The 24,993-nt window shown below is 39.6% G+C and overlaps 2 protein-coding genes across 5 annotated transcripts in view; one reads left to right on the forward strand and one right to left on the reverse strand.

Annotated features, from left to right (window-relative positions):
• Nucleotides 1-24,993, forward strand: part of LOC129719614 (uncharacterized) — a 122,177-nt gene that overhangs the window by 83,627 nt on the left and 13,557 nt on the right. Inside the window, exons 2-10 of one of the 4 annotated variants that reach the window (XM_055671012.1) lie at nucleotides 18,223-18,358; nucleotides 18,431-19,848; nucleotides 19,907-20,189; nucleotides 20,338-20,787; nucleotides 20,934-21,110; nucleotides 21,169-21,381; nucleotides 21,480-21,749; nucleotides 21,817-21,928; nucleotides 21,971-22,096. In XM_055671012.1, coding sequence (XP_055526987.1) covers nucleotides 18,223-18,358; nucleotides 18,431-19,848; nucleotides 19,907-20,189; nucleotides 20,338-20,787; nucleotides 20,934-21,110; nucleotides 21,169-21,381; nucleotides 21,480-21,749; nucleotides 21,817-21,928; nucleotides 21,971-22,096 — 3,185 coding nt within the window. Of the gene's footprint in view, nucleotides 1-18,222; nucleotides 18,359-18,430; nucleotides 19,849-19,906; nucleotides 20,190-20,337; nucleotides 20,788-20,933; nucleotides 21,111-21,168; nucleotides 21,382-21,479; nucleotides 21,750-21,816; nucleotides 22,097-22,399; nucleotides 24,075-24,993 lie in introns of those variants that run through there. The other 3 variants (XM_055671024.1, XM_055671009.1, XM_055671016.1) reach the window with 3 other exon arrangements.
• On the reverse strand, nucleotides 15,014-16,813 carry LOC129719637 (splicing factor 3A subunit 3). The gene is made up of 3 exons (XM_055671033.1): nucleotides 16,613-16,813; nucleotides 15,856-16,554; nucleotides 15,014-15,800 (listed from the first exon to the last, which is right to left on the reverse strand). The coding sequence occupies exons 1-3, from the start codon at nucleotides 16,706-16,708 to the stop codon at nucleotides 15,138-15,140; spliced, it is 1,458 nt and encodes a 485-aa protein (XP_055527008.1). The 5' UTR covers nucleotides 16,709-16,813; the 3' UTR covers nucleotides 15,014-15,137.

Raw genomic sequence — 24,993 nt, forward strand, 5'->3', positions numbered from 1 at the left:
CAGTGTTTGGTACGATTACCATACTAATATGGCACACATCAAGCTGCCGGTTCGTTCGTACGAGAGAAGCGAGCCGTAATCGATTGTTGTCGCTTGGGTGAACTTTTTAATGGGTTACAGATTGAGGGCGGTCGGAAAATATGTTTATTTTTGTTTAGTGCATGAAGAATTCGACAAAAATGGAGATTGATGCATTTCGAAGTTAAATCAAGCTTGGGCCTTTGCTACACAGTAATGACTGTTGGTACGTTTTATAACCTCCAGTCCAGGGTTAGTAATCTTTTGTTCGCACTTCTTTAAGGAAAAAAATATCCAACATTTTCGTTCAAGAAAAGTAAAAATTAAGATTTGAAAAAAAAAAGTTTTTGTTTTTTATCGAAAATGCTACGTAGCACTTTCAAAAATACCTTGGAGCATGACCTGACAACTCCTGTTCTAGATTGTCTGGACAGTAAGCTGAATATTTTTCTTGGCCGGTCTCATAACGCACGGTTACTAAATGAACCGAATAATTGTGGGTAGCCACTGATCGTGTTTAATTATTGGATAGGTATTGCTAAATTTATCTTCATAGCAACGTCTAGACACAAGACTGAAACCTTGCGAAACATCCTTACACCGCATTAAACTCAATTACATGTTATATATGTTTATAATAAACAAACAACTATTCCGCAGGTTCCTAAAATTAAAAAGAAAATCAACTAGGGAACTTGTAGCCTCAAGATTGACTCTGAAATCTCACAAGCGAATGGTCATGGATTCGAATCTTAGTAGAACCAGACCGTATGGCGTCAGAGGGACTTCAACATATGGGTTTATTCCCCCTCCCATCCCCTACTTGATCCTTCCCTCACGGTAATTTTCAGAAAACAGACTGGAACAGAGTTGAATAAATACCTCTCCAAGTGTAGTAAGTGTAAGAGTATGAAAATTCGTCACTGACCACGGTGATAAAAAGTACCTTCCTTTCCCGTTATAGTCATTATAAGTGCAGAGGTGAATTTTGTCTGTGGCAATAACGGTTGTAACACTTTTTTCTTTCTTGCCCTAATGACCGTAAGGACGTGGCCGGCGCAGTAATCGATCTTTACAAACCGGAAGCTAATTTATTGTTGTACATTGAAGATGCTAAATTAGTCCCAAATAGCCATCTATATGTGTTTTTTTGTGTAACTTCACTAGCTGAAATCCATCATGGAGGAGTAACTACGAAATGTGCGGTCGTTCAAGCTCATGCTCAAGCTCTCAATATTAAAAAATAATCAATAAATCACTTACGATTTGTTTGAAAAATAAAGCAAATGGAATGTTACACAAAATGATTTGGTGACTTGTGGGACTGTGGGCATCTGGCGTTTGGTCACAGATTCGTGCGGTTATGTACGGCCAACTGTATAAGATTATCTTTGCAGCAAATTTCAATTGGTTCCGTAAGTACTAAAAAGATAATCTGTTTTCAATGGTATAAACGCACTAAATTCGTCATACCACCCGGAGTCCTACGTCAAGCTGGGGTTTGTACATTTGAGCAGAAATCCCTCTCCTTTTCTTACTCGTCGTTGGCCACACGGATTATTTTAGCGTAGAAAATTCCTGTATCGATAAACTCCGTCCATTATAGGTTGCGAGTTCGGCATGGATATATATTATACTCAAAAGAATGCTTGACAAGTGATGCCTATAGTCACTGTAATACTCTTCTGGCGAACTAGTTGTTAGAAACAAATCGAAAGGTGCCGAATTTCGCTGTTTGAGAATTGTGATTATGTAATGAAATATTGACATAGGATCAATTATTTCAATAATGTTAGTTAAAGGAATCCGAAGCAGAAAAAACTGCAAAAAATCCAAATAACATATTTTCCGCGTGGGTATTCCTCGCGTGCCTTGAGTGTCCTAATTACCAAAATTATAAGCTATCAATTTTGTGAGATCGCCAGACTAGTAAAATAGTGACTATAGTGATGCCGGATTCGTCTGAATGGTTGCTAACACATCGCTGCTACGGATACGGCGCGCGGCCTCGACTTGATGTGCGAAGGCCACTGCATGAAGCGACCCAGACTGAAAAATTAGATTTTAGCCGAACGCTGTACGATATATTTTCAAACCATTGAAGACAGACCGCGGGAAAAGTTTTTTTTTGCGTTTCTTCTATCGGTTCGCTCGTGTATGGACGACACTGACCCATATTTAGAGTGCGGCATTTGTCATCCAAGCATAGTTTGAATTAGTTGTCTCTGCAGCTGACGAGAAATTGGATCGTAAATCGCCTGGTTTCACTACCGCTTGATCGATTCGCAAGTGTAAAGCCTGTATCAGACTAACCGTTGCAGCGGTCAACCGCTACCGTTCCGTTCTTTTTCGACCAATCAGAACACAGCGGTCGACCGTCGCTTGTTGTTGTTGCAAAAAATTGAATCTTTTCTATTTTTGCCGCCGACCGTTCCCAACGGTTGCCGGCTGCTGTCATTGACATGGCGAAGTCAAACGAATCTCTTCACACCAACACAAGATCACATACAGAGAGTTGACAAATGAAAATGTGTGCTTCTCTTTTTGGCACACACGACAGCCAGTCAAAACATTGATAGCACCGGCAACGCTGGTTGGCGATGTCAATTTTCGACCAACGCACACTGGCAAAAATGAATCCAAATTCCCACTAATAAAAAGCCGCTGGGCTGGATTCCTTAAATATTGCATTTCTTATGTAAAATTGGTCAACAAATCTTTTCAGCCTATTTTTGCGTATTTTTGGAAATATTGACCGTTTCCCGTGCCCTACACAGAATGAATATCACCTATCGATTTATTGACCAATTTTACATAAGAAATGCTATTTTTAAGGTATCCAGCCCAGCGGCTTTTAATTAGTGGGAATTTGGATTCATTTTTGCCAGTGTGCGTTGGTCGAAAATTGACATCGCCAACCAGCGTTGCCAGTGCTATCAATGTTTTGACTGGCTGTCGTGTGTGCCAAAAAGAGAAGCACACATTTTCATTTGTCAAGTCTCTGTATGTGATCTTGTGTAGGTGTGAAGAGATTCGTTTGCCTTTGCCATGTCAATGACAGCAGCCGGCAACCGTTGGGAACGGTCGGCGGCAAAAATAGAAAAGATTCTATTTTTTGCAACAATAACAAGCGACGGTCGACCGCTGTGCTCTGATTGGTCGAAAAAAAAAGGAACGGTAGCGGTCAACCGCTACAACGGTTAGTCTGATACAGGCTTAACGCCGGCCGCGACCGGTTTAACGGGTTTAACAGGCAATGCACCAGACGAGAAGTGATAGATAGTTTCCTTCAATGTTTTTGTTCTAATGTCGAGTAGTCCTTGGCGCGAGAGTGGTACCGTAGCTCTACCAACCGCAGGACAGCCTTTGCTGAGAACCGGTTCCGCGGGGGCGCTCTAAATGGCAATTTGTACGTTTGCCACCCCCTTCTAATTTTTTATAGCGTCCGTCATGCGAGTGACGTGTTCGAGCATTGAAAGAAGTTGATCGGTAGGGCTGAACATACTCGACTAGGAATACGTTTCCAGTGGACTTTTCCCAGATAATAATAAGCTAGATGATTAATGATAGCCGTGGTGCCGCCGGGCCGGTTCGCAACGATCGATCACTTTAGCTGGTGTAGAGCTATGATAATGAGAGAATATTGCGATGGACCTTGGAATTTGTCTGTATGCGCATCGACATTTTCGCTAGTTAGTGACGGCGAATAGAGTAGTGTATTAGTTTTAGTGTACTTGCCGACATAAGATGAAATTGTTTGAACCAAATGGAACCAAAATTTTCGAGTTACTTTAAAAGTTTATATATCTTTTAAGTTTTCAAAAAAACTGAAAAAAAATTTTATTGCATTATCTTCAAATACAATATCTTGAGAACATTTTCACAAATTTTCATACAGATCTGAGCAATAGGAAGAAAGTTAGAGCGGTTTGCAGCGCGCCTCGCCGCGGCCGCATAAGCTAAACTTGAAACTTTACACGCAATTAATAGTGTTTTCCGAAAAATGACTTTGCCGTGATTACGGGAAAACTACTGAACCGATTTCATTCATCTTTTTTTTTAATTTTCGTTATTAAATTCGCTGGTCCTTGAACGATCGCTTTCTGAAACATACAGTTACATTCTTTCGCAAAAAAAATTTGAATGCAATTTTAAACGCTCAAAACGTGCATTTTTTGGGAAAACGTTCCCGTTTGCACTGAAAACAAAATACTCATAAAAGCGAACGTTCAAGGACACGGCACACTTCTAAACTAATGAAATATTATGAGTTTTTCGATTTCGGTTGACCCGCTGAGTCTCTATCAGGATCACCGCAAGCCTCTGCAGAAAAATAGCGTTTCGAGGAAACGGCCATTACTCCAGTAATAATTGGTATATTTCAAAATCAAATGTATTTTTTTGCTGTTGATAAACTGTACTTTCAGAAAAATACCACTTTGATGCAATGAAATTGGTGCTATGCACTTAAAAATAAATTCAAACTTCCCTCATTTTTCTCGACCAAAAAGGTATATAACCCCTTAAAAACATTTTCCACTTATTCGAATAACTTCAAACCTTCTTTGATTCCATGTTAAAAAAAAAACAACTCTACCACCTAAAGTCAATTTTTATGAACCTTTTTTAGTGATTCATGGAAGTGAAGATTTTTCTAAAGAACAATGCGGCAATAACAAAAAGCATTGTTTCATTGTTGCATACATCCCCTCCAATCATCAGCAACATTCTAAGTAAAATCGTAGTGTAATTGCTTTCACGGAAGCACCCAAGAGGCATTCAAGCAGAGCTTTGAAGCGAGCATGTGGAATAAACTTCGCACAGTAGCAACTGTTGCTGAATAGGCATACGCTGTTTTTGCACAGTAGAAACTAATGCTAAATAGTCGGATTCAGGGGGGTCCAGCAGGGGCATGGCTCCAGGGCCAACAAACTCTGGGGCCCACAAAAGTTTACTTCTCATGACTCATAACCAAATACAAACAATTATAAACCTCAAAAATTTCGTTATACATATAACTGAAATTTCAAAAAAGCTGTTGTGAGTTTCACTGAAAGTTATTCGCCGCGCTATGAACCGCAACTCTAAAACCAAATGACCTTTTTGGTTGCCGAATCGATTTTATTTTCTTCGGGACACTGTAAGCAACAGCCAAAATTTAGTCTACCTGTTTTGGCAACGCTTTCCAAAATCAAAACAAACTTCGATTCTGGCAGCACACTGAAGGCGGCGTCAGGGGTGTCAGGTTTAAAGATTAATTCAATAATCAATACATATAGATGGATATCAAAATGCTCGAAACAGATACCACAAAGTGAGTACATGATCCGACAGATTTTTGTGTTCCTCTGGTGATTAGTAAACCTTTTTAGTCTCCACCGTCGCCAGCAGTGATTTCTTCAAGGATTTTCCCGGTAATTTAACAACGAAGGTTGATGCAAATAAAAACAGCATACATCTTGGAACTTAGCGCGGCCTTCGATTCAAGCGCGGTGTTTGGAATAGACCGCGTTAAGTTTATGGCAAATCTCTAAATAATACAATCCTACTACAATCTTCTTTCAACTTATATTTTTGTATGACATACTCCTTCATGGAGATTTTGACGACTGAAAATAAGGGACTCCACAAGGTACTTGGACGCCGGGCCCCAGAATCCAAAACTCGGCGATGAATATAACACTGGATTGATAGCATATATTCAATACACATTTAAAACTTACTGCCGAGTCTCGGTTATTTATTGCCGAAAACGGCACCTCAGAGTGTTTGGTTATAAAAATGGACAGCTGTCACACTTTTTTACAAATCTCAGCTCACCTAACTGAAATTTCGGCACAAAATATCTTAAATCTCGGTAGTGATAGCTCGGTATTATTACAATATCGGTATTATAAATTAAACCGAGATTCGGCAGTCAATTTTAGGAGTGTAGGTTCGAATACACTTAAAAAATGTATTAAAAAAAGTTGAAGAGGTTGTTTATAAGACACGACCGCAGAGGTAACGTAGAATACAACAGCCTGTCTTATGTCAATGTCTTTCTTGGAATAGGTTTGGGAATACACTCAATTGGGGTTAATTAATTTAATAGTCTCTTTGCTCCAGATGACGTTTACCTCTGTAGCCGGCACCGCGGTTTCACTTGCTGTCGTATCCAAAACAAGAATGAAATTGAATTGTTTTGTGGCTGTCTTTTGTATCAAGTTGCACTAAGATATCTTAATTTAGGCAGTGGCTACGAAGAGGCTATAGACAAGGGCAAATAGTGCATTCCCCATCTATGATATAACAGTTCAAATAACAATTTTCTGCATTTTACGATAGCGCAGATAATTTTACAACTGATTGCTGCAATTAGTAAGACTTGCGCGAAAAATTATGTGATTCAGGCTCACTAGTTCAGAAATTCTTCAGATAAACTATGAGGTTAATTGTGTTTGTCAATGCCATTTATTGACAAGTGAATATTTTTTCAACATGGCAAATTTTTTATTCAGTTTTGGATGATTTACAGTGATAATTAAATTCTACATGAGGTGATTTATTAGTAATTATGTATATATTAAAATTTCAATCGCTATACTGCTAGCCACACACGCTATATAGCAAGCCACACATGCTATAAACTATATAGCATATATAGCAAGCCACGCACGCTTGCCGCACGTTATATAGCAAGCCACGTACGCTTTATAGCAAGCCACACAAGCTGTAGACATGCACATACACGCTATAAACATACACACACGCTATACAGCTGACCACGCACGCTGTGTGGCGGTGGCGTTGGCGGTGGCGGTGGTGGTGCCACACGCGCTATAAACATGCATACACACCGTAAACATACACACACGCTATATAGCAAGCCACACACGCTAGCTACACACATCATATATTAGGGATACACGCTACAAATATTCACACACGTTATGTGCACACACCCCACATATGCTGGATGATGGTGGCTTCTCAAATCACCTGGCGGTGCGAGTCTCTTTTCGGGTTGTGTTCACCCAACGATATCTTAATTGGATTACCGCTGGTGAGGTCCAACTCAGATCGAAGGGAAGCCGAAAGTAAGAACTGAAGCGAACCCTACCATCGCCGCTGTTGCCCGATGCTGATCCACTTCGCCTACTGCCATCGGTGTTGATGTCCGCTGCTGCTGCCTGCTGCTAGTAAACTGATTTGCTAGAGGAGAAACAGTCTCTTATATAGCCCGAAGAGTGCATTCCCGGCTAACTAGGTACTCCATTCTGTCGTCCTTTTTAGGGAAAGGCAGCAAGCGACCAATCAAAAGTCGACATTTGCGTTTCGACAATGTTCAACAATTTTCAATATTACAATAGTTTGAACAATCAGATTACAATTTTCTGCATTTGGACGGGTGCTTAAATGATTTTCCAATCGATTGCTGCAAAAATGACAGAAATCGGTTGGAAATTGACTGGGTTTAAAACGTTTGAAATTGGACAATTTTTGTGACGCTCTCGATGTTTTCGGTTTTGAAATTGGATCCCTGTGTTGAAATTGGGTCCGTGTAATTTTTGCCGTAAGACGTATTCTACATCAAAATGAAAATGCAAATACAAGATATTCTTCTCTGAGTCAATTTTTATTGAATGAAATGCAAATACAAGATATTCTTCTCTGAGTCAATTTTTTTGAAGCAATGTTTATTGACAACCTTTACGATATATTAGCTGGTAGCACCACCCCACTGTGTTGTTTGAAGAGCTTGAGTCGTTTCTCAAAAGAATCGCATGTGGCACGCGCCTGGTCCATCGGAATCTCGTCCCTGATCTTGGAGAAGAGCTTCTTAAACTGGTCCAGAGTGCTTACTTTATGTTCACTCTGCTTGGTCAGAATGTACGACCATACTTAAAAGTCCAGGAGATTAAGGTTCGGGGAGCTAGAAGGCCTTAAATCAGTCAGATTCTCCCGAAACCACGCTCAGACGATATTCGCTATGTGGGCCAGTGCGCCATTTTGTGGAAAGACGCAAAGATCCTTGCGTAGAGGTCTGGAACAGTGATGCCACATTTTCATCTGTATTTTGGAGCACAAAAAATCTTATCATCTTGGTAAAATTTGAAATAATCTGTAAAATAAAATCTGCATATGTACGGGACATATCCTTCTCGAAAAAAAAGCAAAATAGCTTGTTTAACATTTTTTCCGCGAATTCATTCATGCACACGTTTATGCGTAGCATATGAATACAATAAAACCCCCGACACGCTCCACCGCATTTGAGTTAATTTATATTTTTCAACTGTATAAAGAAGTATAATTTACGACCCAATGAAAACCAAAAAAAATCTGTATAAATCTGTATTATTTCCAGGAAATCTGTAATCTGTATATGCAGATATCTGTATGAGAAATACGCAAAAAATCTGTATAAATGAGATAAATCTGTATATGTGGCATCACTGGTCTGGAAGTGCCGGGGCCACAACCTTCTCCAGAAATTCGGTCCTATAGTACGCGGCGTTGATATTCTCGATAAACACCAGTGAAAGCTTACCACGCCTGGATACGGTTCCTCAAACCATCACATGTAATATGCTACATGTTACATGTGACATGGTAGTATTACACCGATTTATGCCCATAGACCACTCTGTTCCGAAACAGAATGGCCATTCTGTTCAAAGCGGTAGAAATCAGCTTTAAAGTTCGATTTTTTGAAATTTTCTTAATTGCCCAATTGCAGCTTCTTGGGTAGATGCGATTTATGCAAAAAACTCATTTGTCTTAGAACACTCTATTCCGCAACGGCTCAATTGCCTAAGGAATTTTATGAAGCCTCAAGTAGAGCTGATATGAAGAACATGCGTTCCGTTCATTATTTGTCGAGCAATGTAGGACCAATTAGGGATTTTGTTTTCCTCTGTGTGGATTTATCACTGCGTCCAGAGACATTTGATCTATTGTGATATTGCCCGGTGTTTTCTGTACTCCGCACTTCATATTATTAGCAGTGTCACTACCCTTACTAACACGCAGAGAATTCTGAGTAAGAATCCCCAGGATACCTTTAACTCGGGGACGGAATCGTGAATCGTATGTGTTCGTCCGGGTATTGAAATAGAGATGATACGCTTTCTCATTTTAAATCCATGTTTGTGTGTGAGCCTTTACGCGTCCGTTTCAAGCCTCCTGCTCTATTATACCGAGCCACTTTCCATCCTACCAATGTCACCCAATTACAATTTCCTGGTGAGAGACCTCGCCCAACGTTTCTCTTTGGCCAGGTTTATTCTAAGAGAGACTTATTCTGTCAAAAGGAAGGAGTCTTGTCGAAACTTCGTTTACCGTGCCAATATTGCCAGTTACAGTTCCCTGGAGTGGAATAATATTCCTCTGGTCAGTTTTACTATAAGAAGGACTTATTTTGTCGAGAGGAAGGAGTTTTATCGAAATCTCGTTCCTCTTGCCAACACCGCGTTACTAAACCGCGTACTAAACCTCTTATCAGTTTTATTTTAAGAAGGACTTATGTTTTGTCAAGAGGAAGGAGCCTTATCGAAACCGTGTTCCTGCAGCCGGGATTCCATCCGATTCCGGCGTCTTCCTCACTTTTAGGGGTTGAAGATCACTACGACGACGAGTTACACATTCGTAACCTTTACTTCCTTCCCAGCTTCTGCACGATCACCACTTACGTTTTGGATGTTCAACAGGTTTTTTTCTGACATACGGAGGCCGAGGACTTGGTTCGTAGCATAAAAAGAGCCCCCATATGTTCCACTTAAGCATCTCCGGTGATCGCTATGCAAGCGCCAACACGCCCTTAGTTTTGGCCATAATCTGTAGGCGTCACCTCGCGTATTGTATTGGCTCTAGCGCATCGTCTCTTGAACCAAGTTAGTTTGTTGGCCTTCGTTGCACTCCCGAATACCGCACAGCGCTCTACCCTATGTTCCTCAGTACGTGCACGTTGCATCCTCCATCTTGCACAATGGCACGCTCTGGTTAAGTCCGCTATCGCATCCGTCAACCAGTAAACCGGTGACCTTCAATTCATAGACATGGTGGTGTCACACGCCCGCGACGGGGTATGGCAACTTATTTATTATGTATTATGGTCTATACAGGAGTAAACCTGCACTGCAGAACATCTTTTCGCTGATCGACTCCGCATCATTTCTGCAGTAGCTAAGTGATCTTGCGCCGACGTTGGCCAGCTTGAACTTTGCCAACCTACAAGACATCTCTGGTTCGTATAGAAAATTTCTCACTCGGCTGTCGAAGTGTTGAAGTCACCCGGTACCACCAACGATATAGGCTCATTAGCTTAACAGTCAAATGGTTAACCATCTGGGTGAACTTACTTGTACTACTAGTTATGTATCCTTTGTACCGTTGGCTAGGTAGCCGGTTTTCGGGGCTTAAATTTATCTAGATAATTTGACAAGGTCTGCAGTTTCCAAACCTTCTTGCCTTTTTCCTAGAAAGGTATAGCAATCACTTGCAAAACCGAAAGTATAAAAGTGCTCCAAAGGGCCGAATGGCATATATCACTCGACTCAGTTCGACGAGCTGAGCATTTTCTGTATGTGTGTGTGTATGTGTGTGTGTGTATGTGCAGATTTTTATTCTCACTCACTTTTCTCAGAGATGGCTGGACCGATTTTCATGAAATTAATTGCAAATGAAAGGTCTTGTTGCCCCATAAGACCCTATTAAATTTCATTGTAATCGGATTTTTAGTTTAGAGGTAATGTTTAAAAATGTGAAAATCATGAAACATCAATATCTCAGGAACTACACAACCGATTTGAACAAAATTGGTCTCAAAAGAACGAGCTACCTAGAAAACCCTTAAGTTTTGAATTTCATAAAGATTGAACTTATGGTTCAAAAGTTATGAAAAGAAACGTGTTCTGAAGACTGTTTAATCTCACTCATGTTTCTCAGAGATGGCTGTACCGATTTTCATAAAATCAGTGTCCAATGGAAGATCTAATTTGCCCTATAAGACCCTATTGATTTGTTTTGCAGTCGGACTGTTACTTTGCCTGTTATGTTTAAAAATGTGAAATCCAGCTATGCAAAGGAACATATTCCGAAGACTACTTGGACTCACTCACTTTTCCCAGAGATGGCTGACCCGATTTACACAAAATTAGTGTCAAATGAATGGTCTAGCTGCCTCAGAAGACCCTATTGAATTTTACTGTAATCGAACTGTAACTTCATTTGTAATGTGCCGACTTGTGAAAATCACGAAACTTCATTATCTCAGAAACTACACAACCGATTTGATTATTATCATCAGATGAGCGGGCTAATTAAGGGTTAACTAATGAATTATGATTGAACACGTGGTTTCAAAGTTTTGCTGTCCTACACGTTCCCATTTCATTTGATTAAAATCGGACTTAAGCAACCGTTATGTATTAAATTGTTAATAAAACAACGAGAGTCTATTATCTCAAAGATTACATGACTTATTTGAACATAACTAATGTCATACGAACGAGTCATCTCTCAAACTTACAAATAACAAACTTCATAACAATTTGAAATGTGGCTCAAAAGTTATGGAAAGAAGAGAAATTCAAAGACTATTTAAAACTATACCTGCTTTGATCGATATATGTGGTCTCATCATAATTTAAATGTGGTGTCGTACTATTTGAACGTTCCAGAAACTAAAAGTGGTCGTCTTCAAATTCAAAATAGTGTCCAGGGTCAATGTTTGGTTTCTATGCATCATCACGTTTACGGAAATATCCATATTGAGTATTATTCGGTCATTTCCGACTGTTGCCTATAAGTTGCCATTTAGCAATTCAAAATGGTGCCTGAGGTCAATTGGTAGCTCATTGCATCATTCTGGTTCCAGAGATACTCATATTGGATAGTATTTGTTTATTTTAGGCTGTTTTTCACAAACCGGTAGTCGCCATCTTGGATTTCAAAATGGTATTTAGGATACTGGTTAAAGAAAAACTCATATTGGGTGATATTTGGTCACTTTGGACTGTTTTTCAAAAGCCGAAAGTCGTAATTTTGGACGTTAAAATTGCCTGTGAAATCAATTTCTGTCATCTGGGCGTAATTCTGGTTCCGAAAACATTCATATTGAATGGTATTTGGTCATTTCCGGCTGTTTGCCACACACCGGAAGTCACCATCTTAAAATTCAAGATTGTGTCTGCGATCAATTTTTAGCTTCTGTGCATCTTGCTGGTTCCAGAAATACTAATATTTAATGGGAATCGTCCATTTCAGGCTGTTTTTCAGATACCGGAAGTTGCCATCTTACAATTCAAAATGTTGTCTGAAGTCGATTTGTGGCTCCAGTGCATCATTACGGTTCCGGAAATACCCATATTGGGTGGTATTTGGTCATTTGCCGCTGTTTTCAGAAACCGGAAGTCGCCATCTTAGAATTTAAAATGCTATCTGTGGTCGATTTTAGCTCCTGTGTATTATTCTAGATCCGGATATTATTATATTGGGTTGAAATCGGCCATTTTCGGCTCTTTTCCAGAAACCGGAAGTTGCCATCTTACAATCCAAAATGTTGTCTGAGGTCGATTATGGAACATATTTGTTACCACTAAAAACATTCACCTGCCAATATGGTTCCATTTGGTTGATTTGTTCTCGAGATGTGCACAAATTTGTGTTTCATCCAACTATTATGGACATATTAGTTACCCCTTAAAACATCCACATGCCAAATTCGGTTTCATTTGCTTGGTTTGTTCTTGAGTTGTGCAGAAATTTATGTTTCATTTGTATGGGATCTCTTCCTTCCAGAAGAGGGAGGGGTCTCAAACTATCATAGGAACCTTTATCGGCACCAAAAACCCCTACATACAAATTTTCACGTCGATCGGTTCGGTAGTTTTCGGGCCTATATGGATCAGACAGACAGACAGACTTGACTGCATTTTTATATGTAAAGATTACAACATCAATATTTTAGAACCTAAAGAGTGAATATACATTTATTGGATTGAAGCGTTCATGTAAATCTATTTTTACAAATGAAAAATTGAATGAGAAAGGCTGGGTCTGACCGCTAGGTGGATTAATTTAGGTTTTTTATATAAATATATCTTAATATTCACAAGAGTAAGAGAAAAGTTATCAAGATATGGCTTTAGGCACAATCTGAAATTTTGTTTATTGAATATTAAATTCGAGATTTTTCACCGAAAAATACTGATTTAAATATCGAAAATTGATTTAAAAAAACGGTTATTCCAAAATTCTAAACCAAAGTTTTTTAGACAAACGTTTTATTTGCCTAAAATTCTTAAGAACATTTCTAGCAAAAAATTTTTCGTGTCCAACACTTTTTCACGTTGAATTACACAGTGCAACAATTTTTTTGCCTTGGCTCCTATGTATGATTTTTTGATGAAGTTTGATGCGAAAATAAATTTCCCTGAGTTTGAACATATTTCAACTTAAGGGGCAACAATGGCGCCATTTTGAATTTTTGAGAAACTGGAAATTTTTGAGGTTTTTTCGACGCCATTTTGTTTTAAAACCAAATATCAAAATTCTAAGAGTTTGTCCACATATTAGCATCCTTTTACCCATCTTTTGAAAAAAAAGAAACAGATCTTAAATCGGACAAAAACTGAGCTCAGATGGGTGATTCTACGAAACCGGGTTTGGCATAGTTTTAGTATATTTCACAAAGCAAAATAATATCGATTATTTCTGAGCATTAATGGTAATTCGCTAATATCTTAAAGTGGTAGTCAAATTATATCTTATTTTGAGTAAAAAAGTCTCAGAAATCGAATGGTAGGTGTCTGATCAACGTAAAATGTCAGCAGATAAACCTATTTTAGTATTGTAGGGGAATTGGGGCAAAATCGACATTTTGCTAGTTCCATAAGAACCCCTTATGATTTTGCGCCACAAGGATTCCTTATAGAAGTCATAAGTTTGTCTTATGAAATGGAGGGGAAATTTTATTCTCGACTACTAACAATTTTCATAAGTCATACTTAGAAAATTTTTTGGTCGTATGTACAGACATATCAAAATCATAGCTTTTCAATATGAACTCCATTGAGAGATTGTTATGAATATCATTAGTTGATTGTTATAAAGTTCATAGTTGCTGCCATGAAATTTATAATACCAGGGTATGTTAACATGTTTTGTTAAAAAAAAACTTTTTTACTCTAGATCTTATTTATTCTTTACTCACAAATATCGCAAATATATAATATATAGGTTTTGAAATTCGGGAAATAATGTCGTCAGCGTCCTCTTTAATGATCACAAGATTTAATAGTCGCTAGAATAAATATAGATGACATGATGTAATGGTAGAATTTGTAGAGAGGTACTTACAGTTTTTTTGCTCCAATTTTCAACAACTGACACCAGCTGTGCTAATTTCAGCTTAGCTTCATCCAATATCTTAAAACACTTATATGACGGTGCACTAGCAATAGGAACAAAAATTCTGGTCTGCCATTTTGCAGATTTAATAAGATATGACAGAATGTTGACGTTAATGAAAATCATAAGTTACGCGTATGGGATGCATATATCGTTTATATGAAAACTCCAAAATATACTTATGAAATTTATAAGCTCGATATGTAATGCATAAGTGTCTAATGAAATCAAAATTATGCATGTTCATAAGTTGTAACTTATGAAATTCTTAAGTGTTTTTCTCTCAGTGTAGCAAAATTCTTTTTTGTACGCCTCGTACCACAGTTTTGAAAAAAATTCTTTGATAATACATAGTGCGTATGTGCATACCAACTAAACAAAACTATCATGACCAGGTAACTCACATAGAGTTCTAAATGAGGGTTTATACATTTGTTCCCTGTTGTATTATTTTTGTGGCCTATTAATCACAAATACCTAAAATTTCATCAACATGCCTAGTTACAAAACACAAAGCGAACAAATGTACTAATTGTAAAAACTAGACAAAACCGTCCGCAACAGATCTTGCCTTAGCAAGTAAAAAGGAATCAAACACAAGTTGTCCTAATAATGCCGGCGCCAACCGGTTTATATTTAGCAATTTATTTCTCTGTTGATTACACAACTACACTGTAGAAGAAATGTACTGCACTGCACTTAAACTAAATCGACCGACTTCTACCTTACAGCAAACCTTGTTTCTGCAAATCCAGGTAAACCTTCTTGCTGAGAATGTTACCCCGTGAATCCTCGAATTCCTCCTCATTGGCCGGGACCCACATTTTGGAAAAGGTTTGCTCTTTTACTTTATCCCAGAGAACTAGTGCGTCCTCGATTTTTGTAATGTTGGCAAAATGAGCCGTGTTCGGAATACCCAAGCAGCGCATTCCGTGCGCGTGTCTCCACTCAGAAAAGTGATTCTGGAACGCTTTCGGCCCATTGTACTTATAATTGCCGCAGATTTCGCATTCGTACGTAAAGTGCAACTGATGCAGTTTGTACAGCCAGTACGGGATCGGCTTCCCATCATAACCTAAGGGCAGATTCTTTGGATTGTACGGTATTCCGTCATCATCGTCTGATTCGACTTCATCCATGCTATCTTCGTCACTTTCATCCAAAGTATAACGGGCTTGTTTGCGCTGCAAGTTAATCTTTGTCTCGTAGATTTGATCGTCAACCAGTTCCGCCAATTTACTGATCTTGTACTCCAGCAAGGCAATGTCTTTGTCTTTCTGATTGTATGCAAGGCGCTTATGCTCACTTTCCTTGTTTCGATCCTCTTTACAGGCGAACAAACGTTGCGCGCGTTCCTCTAGTGTTCCACCGCACTTCATACCCATGGCCTAAAGTAAACTCGTATTAATGAAGAGCATAGAATAAAAAAATCAATAGTCTCACCTGCAGTGCGGCTTTGAGCCGATCCAATCCCAAATAGGTCAAATCTTCCCATTTGCCAAACTCGTTCAAATTGATCATAGCGTCCTCAACATCCACATCTTTGCCTCGCTCCCAACCGGGTGCCTCTCCATTTTTCCACAGATCTTCAAATTGCAACTCGTTTCGCTTCACTGTATGCTCTAATTCAAAAAACAACGGTCGGCTTCGAGTGATAAATCCGAAAAGATAATCGTGCAGAAGCTCTAAATATATTTTATACTTCAAATTCTTCTGCTTCCGCGGCACATCCAAAAACTTATTGAACTCCGACAGATACGTAATGTAATCTATCTTGTCTACCCCTTTCAGATTAATATAACTGTCGTAGCATTCGTGAAGATCCAGATACTGGCCGTAATTCTCTACGTCACTGAATTTAACAATCTCCGCCAGATAGTTTGGATCGTTCAGCTGCTCGCGCAACTTTGCGAATTCAATCGAAGCTGGAACTGCCACATTATTGCCGTGATTCTGATGAAACTCAACCAGCGAATTAAACTGACTATAGAATTCCTTAAACTCATTAACGCTCATATTCGTGATTTCCTGCTTTCGCTCGCCGTCCTTGTCCTGATACAGTTCTAGCAACGATCGGCTGCAGCTCTGATACCGCTCCAGGTATATTTTAATTCGGTGATCCGCCAGTACCTTTTCTTTCGTCTGTAATTTGTATACAAATATGAAGAAAATCCCTTTTGGAAAAAAGTTGTAAACTTACCGTCTTTTTCGGAGACTGCAGCTCTTCTGACATCGCCATTACTAGCCTGTCACATTCCTCGTGTAGGCGACGTTGAATTTCGAAAATTGTTTCCATTTTGCACTTATTTTGAGTGGATTTTCAGAAAAACTTTTTAATTAAACACGCTTACAGCTAGACGCGATGCTAACGTTTTGACAGTTCGACTCGAAATGAATTCAAGAGAAAAGAAAAGCGAACAGCTTGCGCGTGAATGAAAATGAACACGCTCTCGCATTTCTGAGCGGAAGGGTTGCCACAATGATATCAACATCTTGCATGCATTCCTTTATTCTTATGACGATAGATCGTTATCGACACATTACTCGACCGTGGGTTTGTCTTTCCCAATCCTCTGTCCCAATGCTCTGGAAACGAAAAACTGGCAACAAACTAGCATATTTATATGGAGGTACTTCAAATTAGGTCTTGAAACTTTTAAAGATAGTTTTCAGGTCTTGGGTTAAGCGTTCAATTCACAACAACAAAAATGAAACCTTATCGAAATTTAAAAAAACCAAACAAAATTTTGAAATTATCAGTAATCTATATTCATTGTTTATTCGTTACATTGTTAAAATCAACAACTTCATCAAAGTGAAAAATGCATTTCTAAAAATAAAAATATATGTAAATCTTCACATTTGGCAACCATGCATGTGAGCTACGGCTCAAAAGCAATGAACAAGCGATTCATTTTTCTTGCATGCAAGTAGGAACAGTGAGCAAGATTTATTACATAATTGGACATTACCTTTAGTAGTGAAAATATCGTTCTTACGACTTATAAATTACAATTATTTTGTTTGTATATTCATTAACTCTGCACACGTGGTAGTTATTATGATATAAAATCACCGAGAACAGACGTACATCTTATTTTCAAAGGATGTGTAAAAACTTGCAACCGTCATTTACCAGTAAGTGGTAATCCTCCCGCTATGTGGCGCTTGCGTCACGTCACTGGCAAACGAAGCACTAATATCGATGAAATATCGATAAGGCAATATTTATGCAGTTCAACTGGGGCACCACAAGCCGATGTCGCCAGATGTCTGTTCTCTGCAGCGTTGCCAGGTATCCAGATTTACCTGGATTATCCAGTTTTTTTAACATGTATCCAGGTAGGCAGATTTGATGTCCAATTATCCAGATTTTCCATGAATGATCCAGATTTTATTTTCTCTGTTCCGTAAAAAGGTCATCACTTCAAATTTGGCGCGAAATTTTGGAATTTTGTCACCTCAAATTTTACGTACCCCACGAAATGACTTCCAGATTTTTTCCATATTTTTTTTGCCTTTTCCAGATTTATAAAAATATGACCTGGCAACGCTGGTTCTCTGTGATAAAATATTAAACACATCCTACATCGATTTTATCGCTTTTCTATATCAAAATATTGATTCGTACCCAGAAAAATCTACCACGACAATGCACGCGTAATGAAGTTTTTTTTTTGCATATATCTTAGAAGCTAAAAGGTTCACAAATTCTATATTGGTGCACATAAACGCTCGAAGTTTAAAAATTGATAATTCTGTTGAAAATCCATCCACACTCGTAACGTATAACATTTCTCCTTTTTCCAGTTGTTTATGCTGATTACGCTTCCTCGGGCCGTTCGCTTCAGTTTCTAGAAGACTACATCAACAAAGAGGTACTACCCGCCTTCGGTGACACCAACTGCATTTCCGCCGTCACCGGTTTGCAGTCTCATCTGTATGAGTGAGTATTTCATAAGTCCGCTATCCAATTATGATTGCTTATCCATTACTTGGTTTTTTTCTTCATCACCAGCAATGAAGCTCGTGATCTGGTTCGTGCAGCTGTCGGTGCAGTCCCCGAGGATGCGATCGTTTTCTGTGATAATCCTGCAGAACGGTTGTGCTTTCTACTGTCCACTACAGCGTACGATAGCGGGAACAAACTGGCTCCAATTCTGTTTGTTAGCAATGCAGAACCCATCGGCAATCTTAAACCATGGTTGGATGCTGGCTGGTTGGTAGAAAAAATTGCTAAAAATCACGAAGGCTTTCTAGATTTAGTTGATTTGGAGAAGCGCTTGCTTCAATTTGCCGATGCCAAACGAATGATGGTGGGATTGTTTTCCGGAGCTTCTCGCTTGACAGGCATACTTGCGGATGATGTAGCTACCACGATTTTGCTGCATCAGTATGACGCGTTATCAATCTGGGATCACAGTGTAGCCGTTTCATGTGCACCAATCAACACTAACCCGATTTTACCAGGAGCGCAAAAAGATGCCATTTTTTTCCACTGTAATCGCATGGTTGGTGGGGTGCAAGCTCCAGGAGTTCTGGTTGTTAAACGAAAGTTAGTGGAAAACAGTGCATCATTCTTGAGTGACACCGTAGGGGTCGTAAGTGCAGTACGAGCAGGTTTGGTTCTGCAATTGAAAGAATCGCTAGGAGTTCAAGCCATCATGCATCGGATGGAGAAAATATGCAAGCAAATGCTAGCACATGTGCGAACTATTCCCGAGATCGCTCTGCTAGGGCCATTATGCACAACAGCTAAACGTTTACCGACTCTGTGTTTCATGGTTCGCCATCCGCGTGGGGCTTTCCTACACCATCGTTTCGTGGTAGCCGTGTTAAACGATGTATTTGGGATCCAGGCAACAGCAGATAATATGATAGCGGATTCTCTCGGAATAAATCCGAAACTTGCAGTCGAGTACGAAAAAGTGCTAAACGATGGTTCGATTAAAGCAGGTGGTATTCACCCAGGATACATAAGGATTACGTTTCCATTCTTTATGACAGAAGCGGAAGTGGCGTTCATATTAGAAGCTCTAAAAATGGTCGCGACAGAAGCGTGGAAATTATTGCCTCAGTATGAGATAGACAATAGGACTGGAGAATGGAGACATCATTCTAATTCGTTAGCCAAGGAACGCAAGTGGCTCGGAACGATTCGATATACGGACGGAAAAATGCTGTTCTCTGATAGGCGAATATCAGGCCCGGGAACATTTCCACAAAGCCACCCTGATTGTTTACAGACGGCTAGAAACCTGTTCAACCGAGCCCGCAAAATGGCCCAGAGATCAGCTTCTGATGAAATTATCCTGAAGCTGTCGAATTCGTTGCTAGAAAATCTTCGCTGGTATATGTTACCTGGAGAAGCACATGAGCTGTTACTTGGTCATTCTCACAGTGTCAAAAATACCGTGCCATTCGACCCCACCAAAAGTAAGCAATAATGGGTAAATAATCGATAGTATTTTGTATATTTCAATTTTATCACCAGTTGCAGAGAATCCTTCGCTAATTATGATCCACCGACACCATAGTCTGTCAGCATTAGATATAAAACGGTTCAAAAGCAGAAGTCTTCCCGCATCACCGATGCAACTTTCGCTTCGTAGACAGCACTCAAGTTCTCCACAACAATCGCATAGTCCGACACCAACACCGACTTCATCGCCACCAATTGTGCGGTTTTCGCTTGGAGGTGAAGTCAGTACGTACAGCCCACCTCGAGTAAACAGTCTGAATACTCATGACGCCATCGGAAACACCAGTAGAAACAGGTATTTATGACAATTCTCATTACTGTTCATTTGCATGTCGCGTTAACCGTAACAACTCGCATAGCAAAATAAACCAGCCGCTTTTTTTTTGATTCGTTGATTGACAACAAAACTAAATTTTTCCTCTAATATGGCAAACTTGATGCAGATGTAATAGCTGGGGCTCATCAACAACCAGATCGGCAAAGGCTGGCAGCCCCATACACAGTAATGGAACTAACACATGTATTGTCGATGGTGGTGGTGTTAGCAATAGTACTGTCAATCATGACACCGGTCTGGATATTCTCGGACTGCAAACTCGATATCATCTAGGCTTTGTTCAACATTCACGCCGGCAAACCAAGAATTCGAATACTTCAATGGTGATTCCAACATCGGGTGTTGAGATAGATGCTGGATTGGTCCGTACTCACAGCGAACGCTCGCCGCCACCCATTTTGGCGGTTAAACCGAAACAGAGGTCCTGTTCCTGCAGTAGCCAGACGGATCTCAGCATGGGCTCTAGCAGCGAGAATCTAGCTACTGCAGTAGCAGCCAGCTTCGACGGTTCGCAAGCACCAAGCTTGTCGAACCTGCAAGCAATGTTCACGGGAAGGTTAGCATCTTAACGTTGATGTGTTGCTTCATTGCGTGTTGTTTTTTTAACTAGTTGAAAAATAATGTTGTTTTTGGATTTGCTCTTTTTGAACTATTCTTATGTGTAATTGTAATTGATGAAAATTTTGCTGATTTGTTTTTCAGTAGTTGCAGTGATAGCGCCGAGGATATTCAGGCTTACGTGAAGGAAGTAACCAAAGAACTTGCCACCGAAATTAAGTCGGAAATCCGTGAAGTCATATCCAAAGTCGAAGACGTACTGGAAAGTACCGATAGCGTGGACCTTAGCGGAACGGCCTTTAATTCATTGGGAAATATTAGGTTCGGTGGAGAAAGTTCCACGAGGTAAAATAAGATGCTCATGTGGTTATTTTTGCAGCTTCTCTAACGACAACAAACGAGATTCTATCTCTACCAGTGATGTGGTGGATTATCTCAAGGAGTACAGCAAAGGCATGATGATAGAGGTTAAATCGGAAATCCGCGATGCAATGAATGCAGTGGACGGAATTATCTCACCGGATAGTAGTTTGGGAATGCGGAAAAATTCTCCCCCCGATGTTTTGAAGCCTAGCGGCGGAGGGCCCAGACTGTAATAAACTTTAACAGCCCTTGCTTACTCGGGACTAAATTACTAACTGCTTTCTTTGCTCCTTTTTCGCTTTGCTTTGCTTTTTATCTGTCCATTAGTTTAATAAAACAACGTTATAGCGATATCACCCCAGCTGACCGGCCCAAGTCCGCAGACATTGACAAACACCGATCCGAATCGTTTCCCCGACCAAATGCTATTCTCACTGCACCGAGTCCGGATAATTTTGCACCTACTTTTTCGTATACTGGCGCTATTGCTAAAAAAATAGATCTCATGTCGTCGATGTCCTCGCAGGACTCAGGGATAAACATGAGCTTTAGTGAGCAGGATGATAAGCTAAAAGCTGCTGCTGCCATCCGAGATAGGTAAAATTTTTATAGGCTGCGCTAGTGGAAACTGAAGTTTAATGTAAATATCTTATCCACTCGGTAGAAACCGTACCATTTCAGCCCAGCTGGAGGAGTGTTCCAATCAATGTGAACTTTTCCAACGAAGAGTTGTTTCAGAGTCGGCAGCACCAGTCCCGGTTGAAACTCTGCAATCACGACTTCCGGCCACACCGGAAGTTGAGGTCGCATCTAAAAATCCGCTGATTCGACAGCCAGCAGTAATGAAAAGCCCGCCTTCGCAAGAGCACGAACCTGCAACAGGCAGTCCTGAAGTTGCAACATGGCATAACCTTCCGAAGGACATCTGGAAACAAGCAGCCGAGGTTAATGACTAAATATCTGGCTTGCGTTTGTGCCTGCGTTTGTCATTTACACTAACATCCACTTTTTTCCAACTCTAATTCGGTGGCATAATTGAACAATCATCTAGACGCTTGTACTGATTAACACACATCCACAGTGAGAGCTGATCTGTTTACAACTAACCATAGTTCCTTGATCACTGTGTAATGATTTATTACTAAGAGCTGTCCTGTGCTGTCCATGTGATTGTTTCCGTGATCTTCTTATGCCTACAACTGCAATTTATTTCTTTTTCAATTCTTTTTCTATTTCTCCTTTAAAAGATGTTAACTGTAGTGCTAGAATGGTTCAAAGTTTAAGAAGGAAACAAAGCTTTTTCGATAGTTTTTGTATTAGGAAGTACAGAATCTGCTTGAAGTCATGTTTATTGTTTGTGAAAACCAGCTTGAATATATTGTTTAATAATTTTCGTTGCGAATCAAGTGTTTTGAAGTAGAATACTTCTCTCAGGAAGTTCGGCTACATAGGGATGTGAAATGAAAATCTAAACCGAAAAAAGTGAAAAATATGTCCAATTTCAAATGCTAATAAATCGGTTAGTTTTCGATGGATTTCCTTCGTTCTTGCAGCAATAGATTGGAAAATCTTCTAAGATTCTTCCCAAAATAAGATAATTGTAACTTTATTATACACACTATTGTACTATTGAAAATAGTCAAGCCTTGTCAAAACGAAAAATTCGACCTCTGATTGGTCGTTATATGCTTGCTTCCCAAGCACGGTCGACAGGATCATATACCTTGCAATTGAAAACATGCTTTTCGGCCTATATAAGAGCCTGTTTCAGCCGGAGCCGCTCACAATAGTTCTAGACAGCGACAACAGCAGTCGTCCTTCCTTAGCAGCAGCACTAACCCTGTGGTTGGTCACCACGTCTCAGGAGCAGCGCGGTTTTTCTCAGCGCGTGTCGCCAGACAGCCATTATTCCCCCCGTGTTGGGGCAGCATGAAGATTGCCATCAGGAAATCCAATTTTGGAAATCAAAATGCCTTTGTCAAGGCAAATAAACAAGTCATTGAAAGTTAATAATTTTTGTCAACGCAAGCAAGCATTCTGTGTTGCATCCTAGCAATTTAAATCTGTCGCACCCGTCGAATTTACTGAATGTGAAATAGCTTCCACAGTGCATGTTGTCCGTGTATCTTAATTCCCCCAATGTTAGGGCAGCTCAAAGGTTGTAATTAGCAACCGATTTTGAACCGCAAAATGCTTTTTCAAGGCAAATAAACAAATAATTGAAGGTTAATAATTTGCCCTGCTAGACCGCATTCACAAAGACAGTTAGTTCGACTATGCAGAGCTATTATGAAGTCGATTCAATCAATCAGCATAAACAGAATTTCGTCGTCTCCCAGCTGCCAAGTTGCAACATGATGCAACACGCAACAGCGAGCAAACGAAATCGCTTGATGTTAAAAACCGCAATAAGATGCGGGTTAAAACCGTTGCGTGTGTGAGAGCACCATCGGTGTTTATTCGCTGGATACAAAAATCAAATGCGAACTGTGGAATAATTCGTCTAAAGAACATAAGGAAATCGTAAGCCTGAACTGAAAGGCGTGGCCTATTACGTAGCACCCTTCGGCTATAAAAAAGTGTTTCTGGGAAAACTAGCTACATTCATTAGTCGGAGGGTGAACTGGATGGACCTCCACAACGTTGACAGCAGTAGCAGCAGATGTCGGCACTCAGCAGTAACAGACCATAGCAGCGGGTCGCGCCTGTGGCTGCCTTCAAATTAAACACTTGTCCTGTGGTTGGTCATCACGTCTCAGGAGCAGCGCGGTTTTGAAGTAGAATACTTCTCTCAGGAAGTTTGGCTACATAGGGATGTGAAGTGAAAATCTAAAACCGAAAAAAGTGAAAAATATGTCAAATAATAATAATATGTCAAATAAAATACTTCAAATGCTAATAAATCGGTTAGTTTTCGATGGATTTCCTTCGTTTTTGCAGCAATAGATTGGAAAAGCCTTGTCAAAACGAAAAATTCGACCTCTGATTGGTCGTTATATGATTGCTTTCCCAAGCACGGTCGACAGAGTTATGGACCTAGTAAATTGGGAATGCATTATTTGGCCTATATAAGAGCCTTCATCAGATATTAAACAGATATCAGAGAACAACTGAAATTTTAAGAACACAAATGAATATTTGATTAATTTGAATAATTTAATATTTTCTCGTTTTGCGCTATAATCCAAAGTTGATTTTCGTCATCTACATGCATGCTCTGACTATTATTACGTGTTAACGTCGCTAAGTGTTTGGCTATGGTTATGCAGAACGCAAATGACGGCGCGATGCGATTCGGCAAGACGAAATCTGTTGAAATGTATAGCTCTACTTCGCCTTAAGAAGAGCTGTACATTTCACCACGGCAAGGCGAATCGCATCGCATGTGCATAGTACAATTCGGCAGCACTTCAACTTCTCATTTGCACAAAATTTTAAAAATATTCAATAAAATAGATTCAAAATATCAAACAAAGTGAAATTACAATACTGCCAATGAACGGTCAACGTTTATTTACTAGAAAAAATGACTGATACGCAAGCAACCGGGTTATCTTTCTTGTAAAAGTATTCTACTTCAACCTTGCGGTCGTGGCTTTGCATACAACCTTCCTGTGATTTTTTAATCAGTTAGAGTTTGTATATCGTTAGAAAGTCACCACGAATCTATCATCGGTAAAAATGTGATTCCGTGTGTTCGTGTTAAACAGATATCAATATACTTATACATACATTTATATACAACCAAAAGAGTTCGATATTGATTGAAAAGCAACGCAACAAAGTTCGATATTGAGAGACGAATAATAAACTACACCAATATTTAAGCGCAGTGTTTTAT

This window comes from Wyeomyia smithii, chromosome 1 (genome assembly GCF_029784165.1).
Source record: "Wyeomyia smithii strain HCP4-BCI-WySm-NY-G18 chromosome 1, ASM2978416v1, whole genome shotgun sequence".
Lineage (NCBI taxonomy): Eukaryota > Metazoa > Arthropoda > Insecta > Diptera > Culicidae > Wyeomyia > Wyeomyia smithii.

What these genes read in the sequence shown, in the direction of transcription:
- LOC129719637 (XM_055671033.1), bottom strand. Translation starts at nt 16,708, where the DNA reads ATGGAAACAATTTTCGAAATTCAACGTCGCCTACACGAGGAATGTGAC. An exon ending in TGCAGTCTCCGAAAAAGACG is followed by an intron (nt 16,555 to 16,612) that starts GTAAGTTTACAA and finishes TACAAATTACAG; the next exon opens with ACGAAAGAAAAGGTACTGGC. An exon ending in GGCTCAAAGCCGCACTGCAG is followed by an intron (nt 15,801 to 15,855) that starts GTGAGACTATTG and finishes AGTTTACTTTAG; the next exon opens with GCCATGGGTATGAAGTGCGG.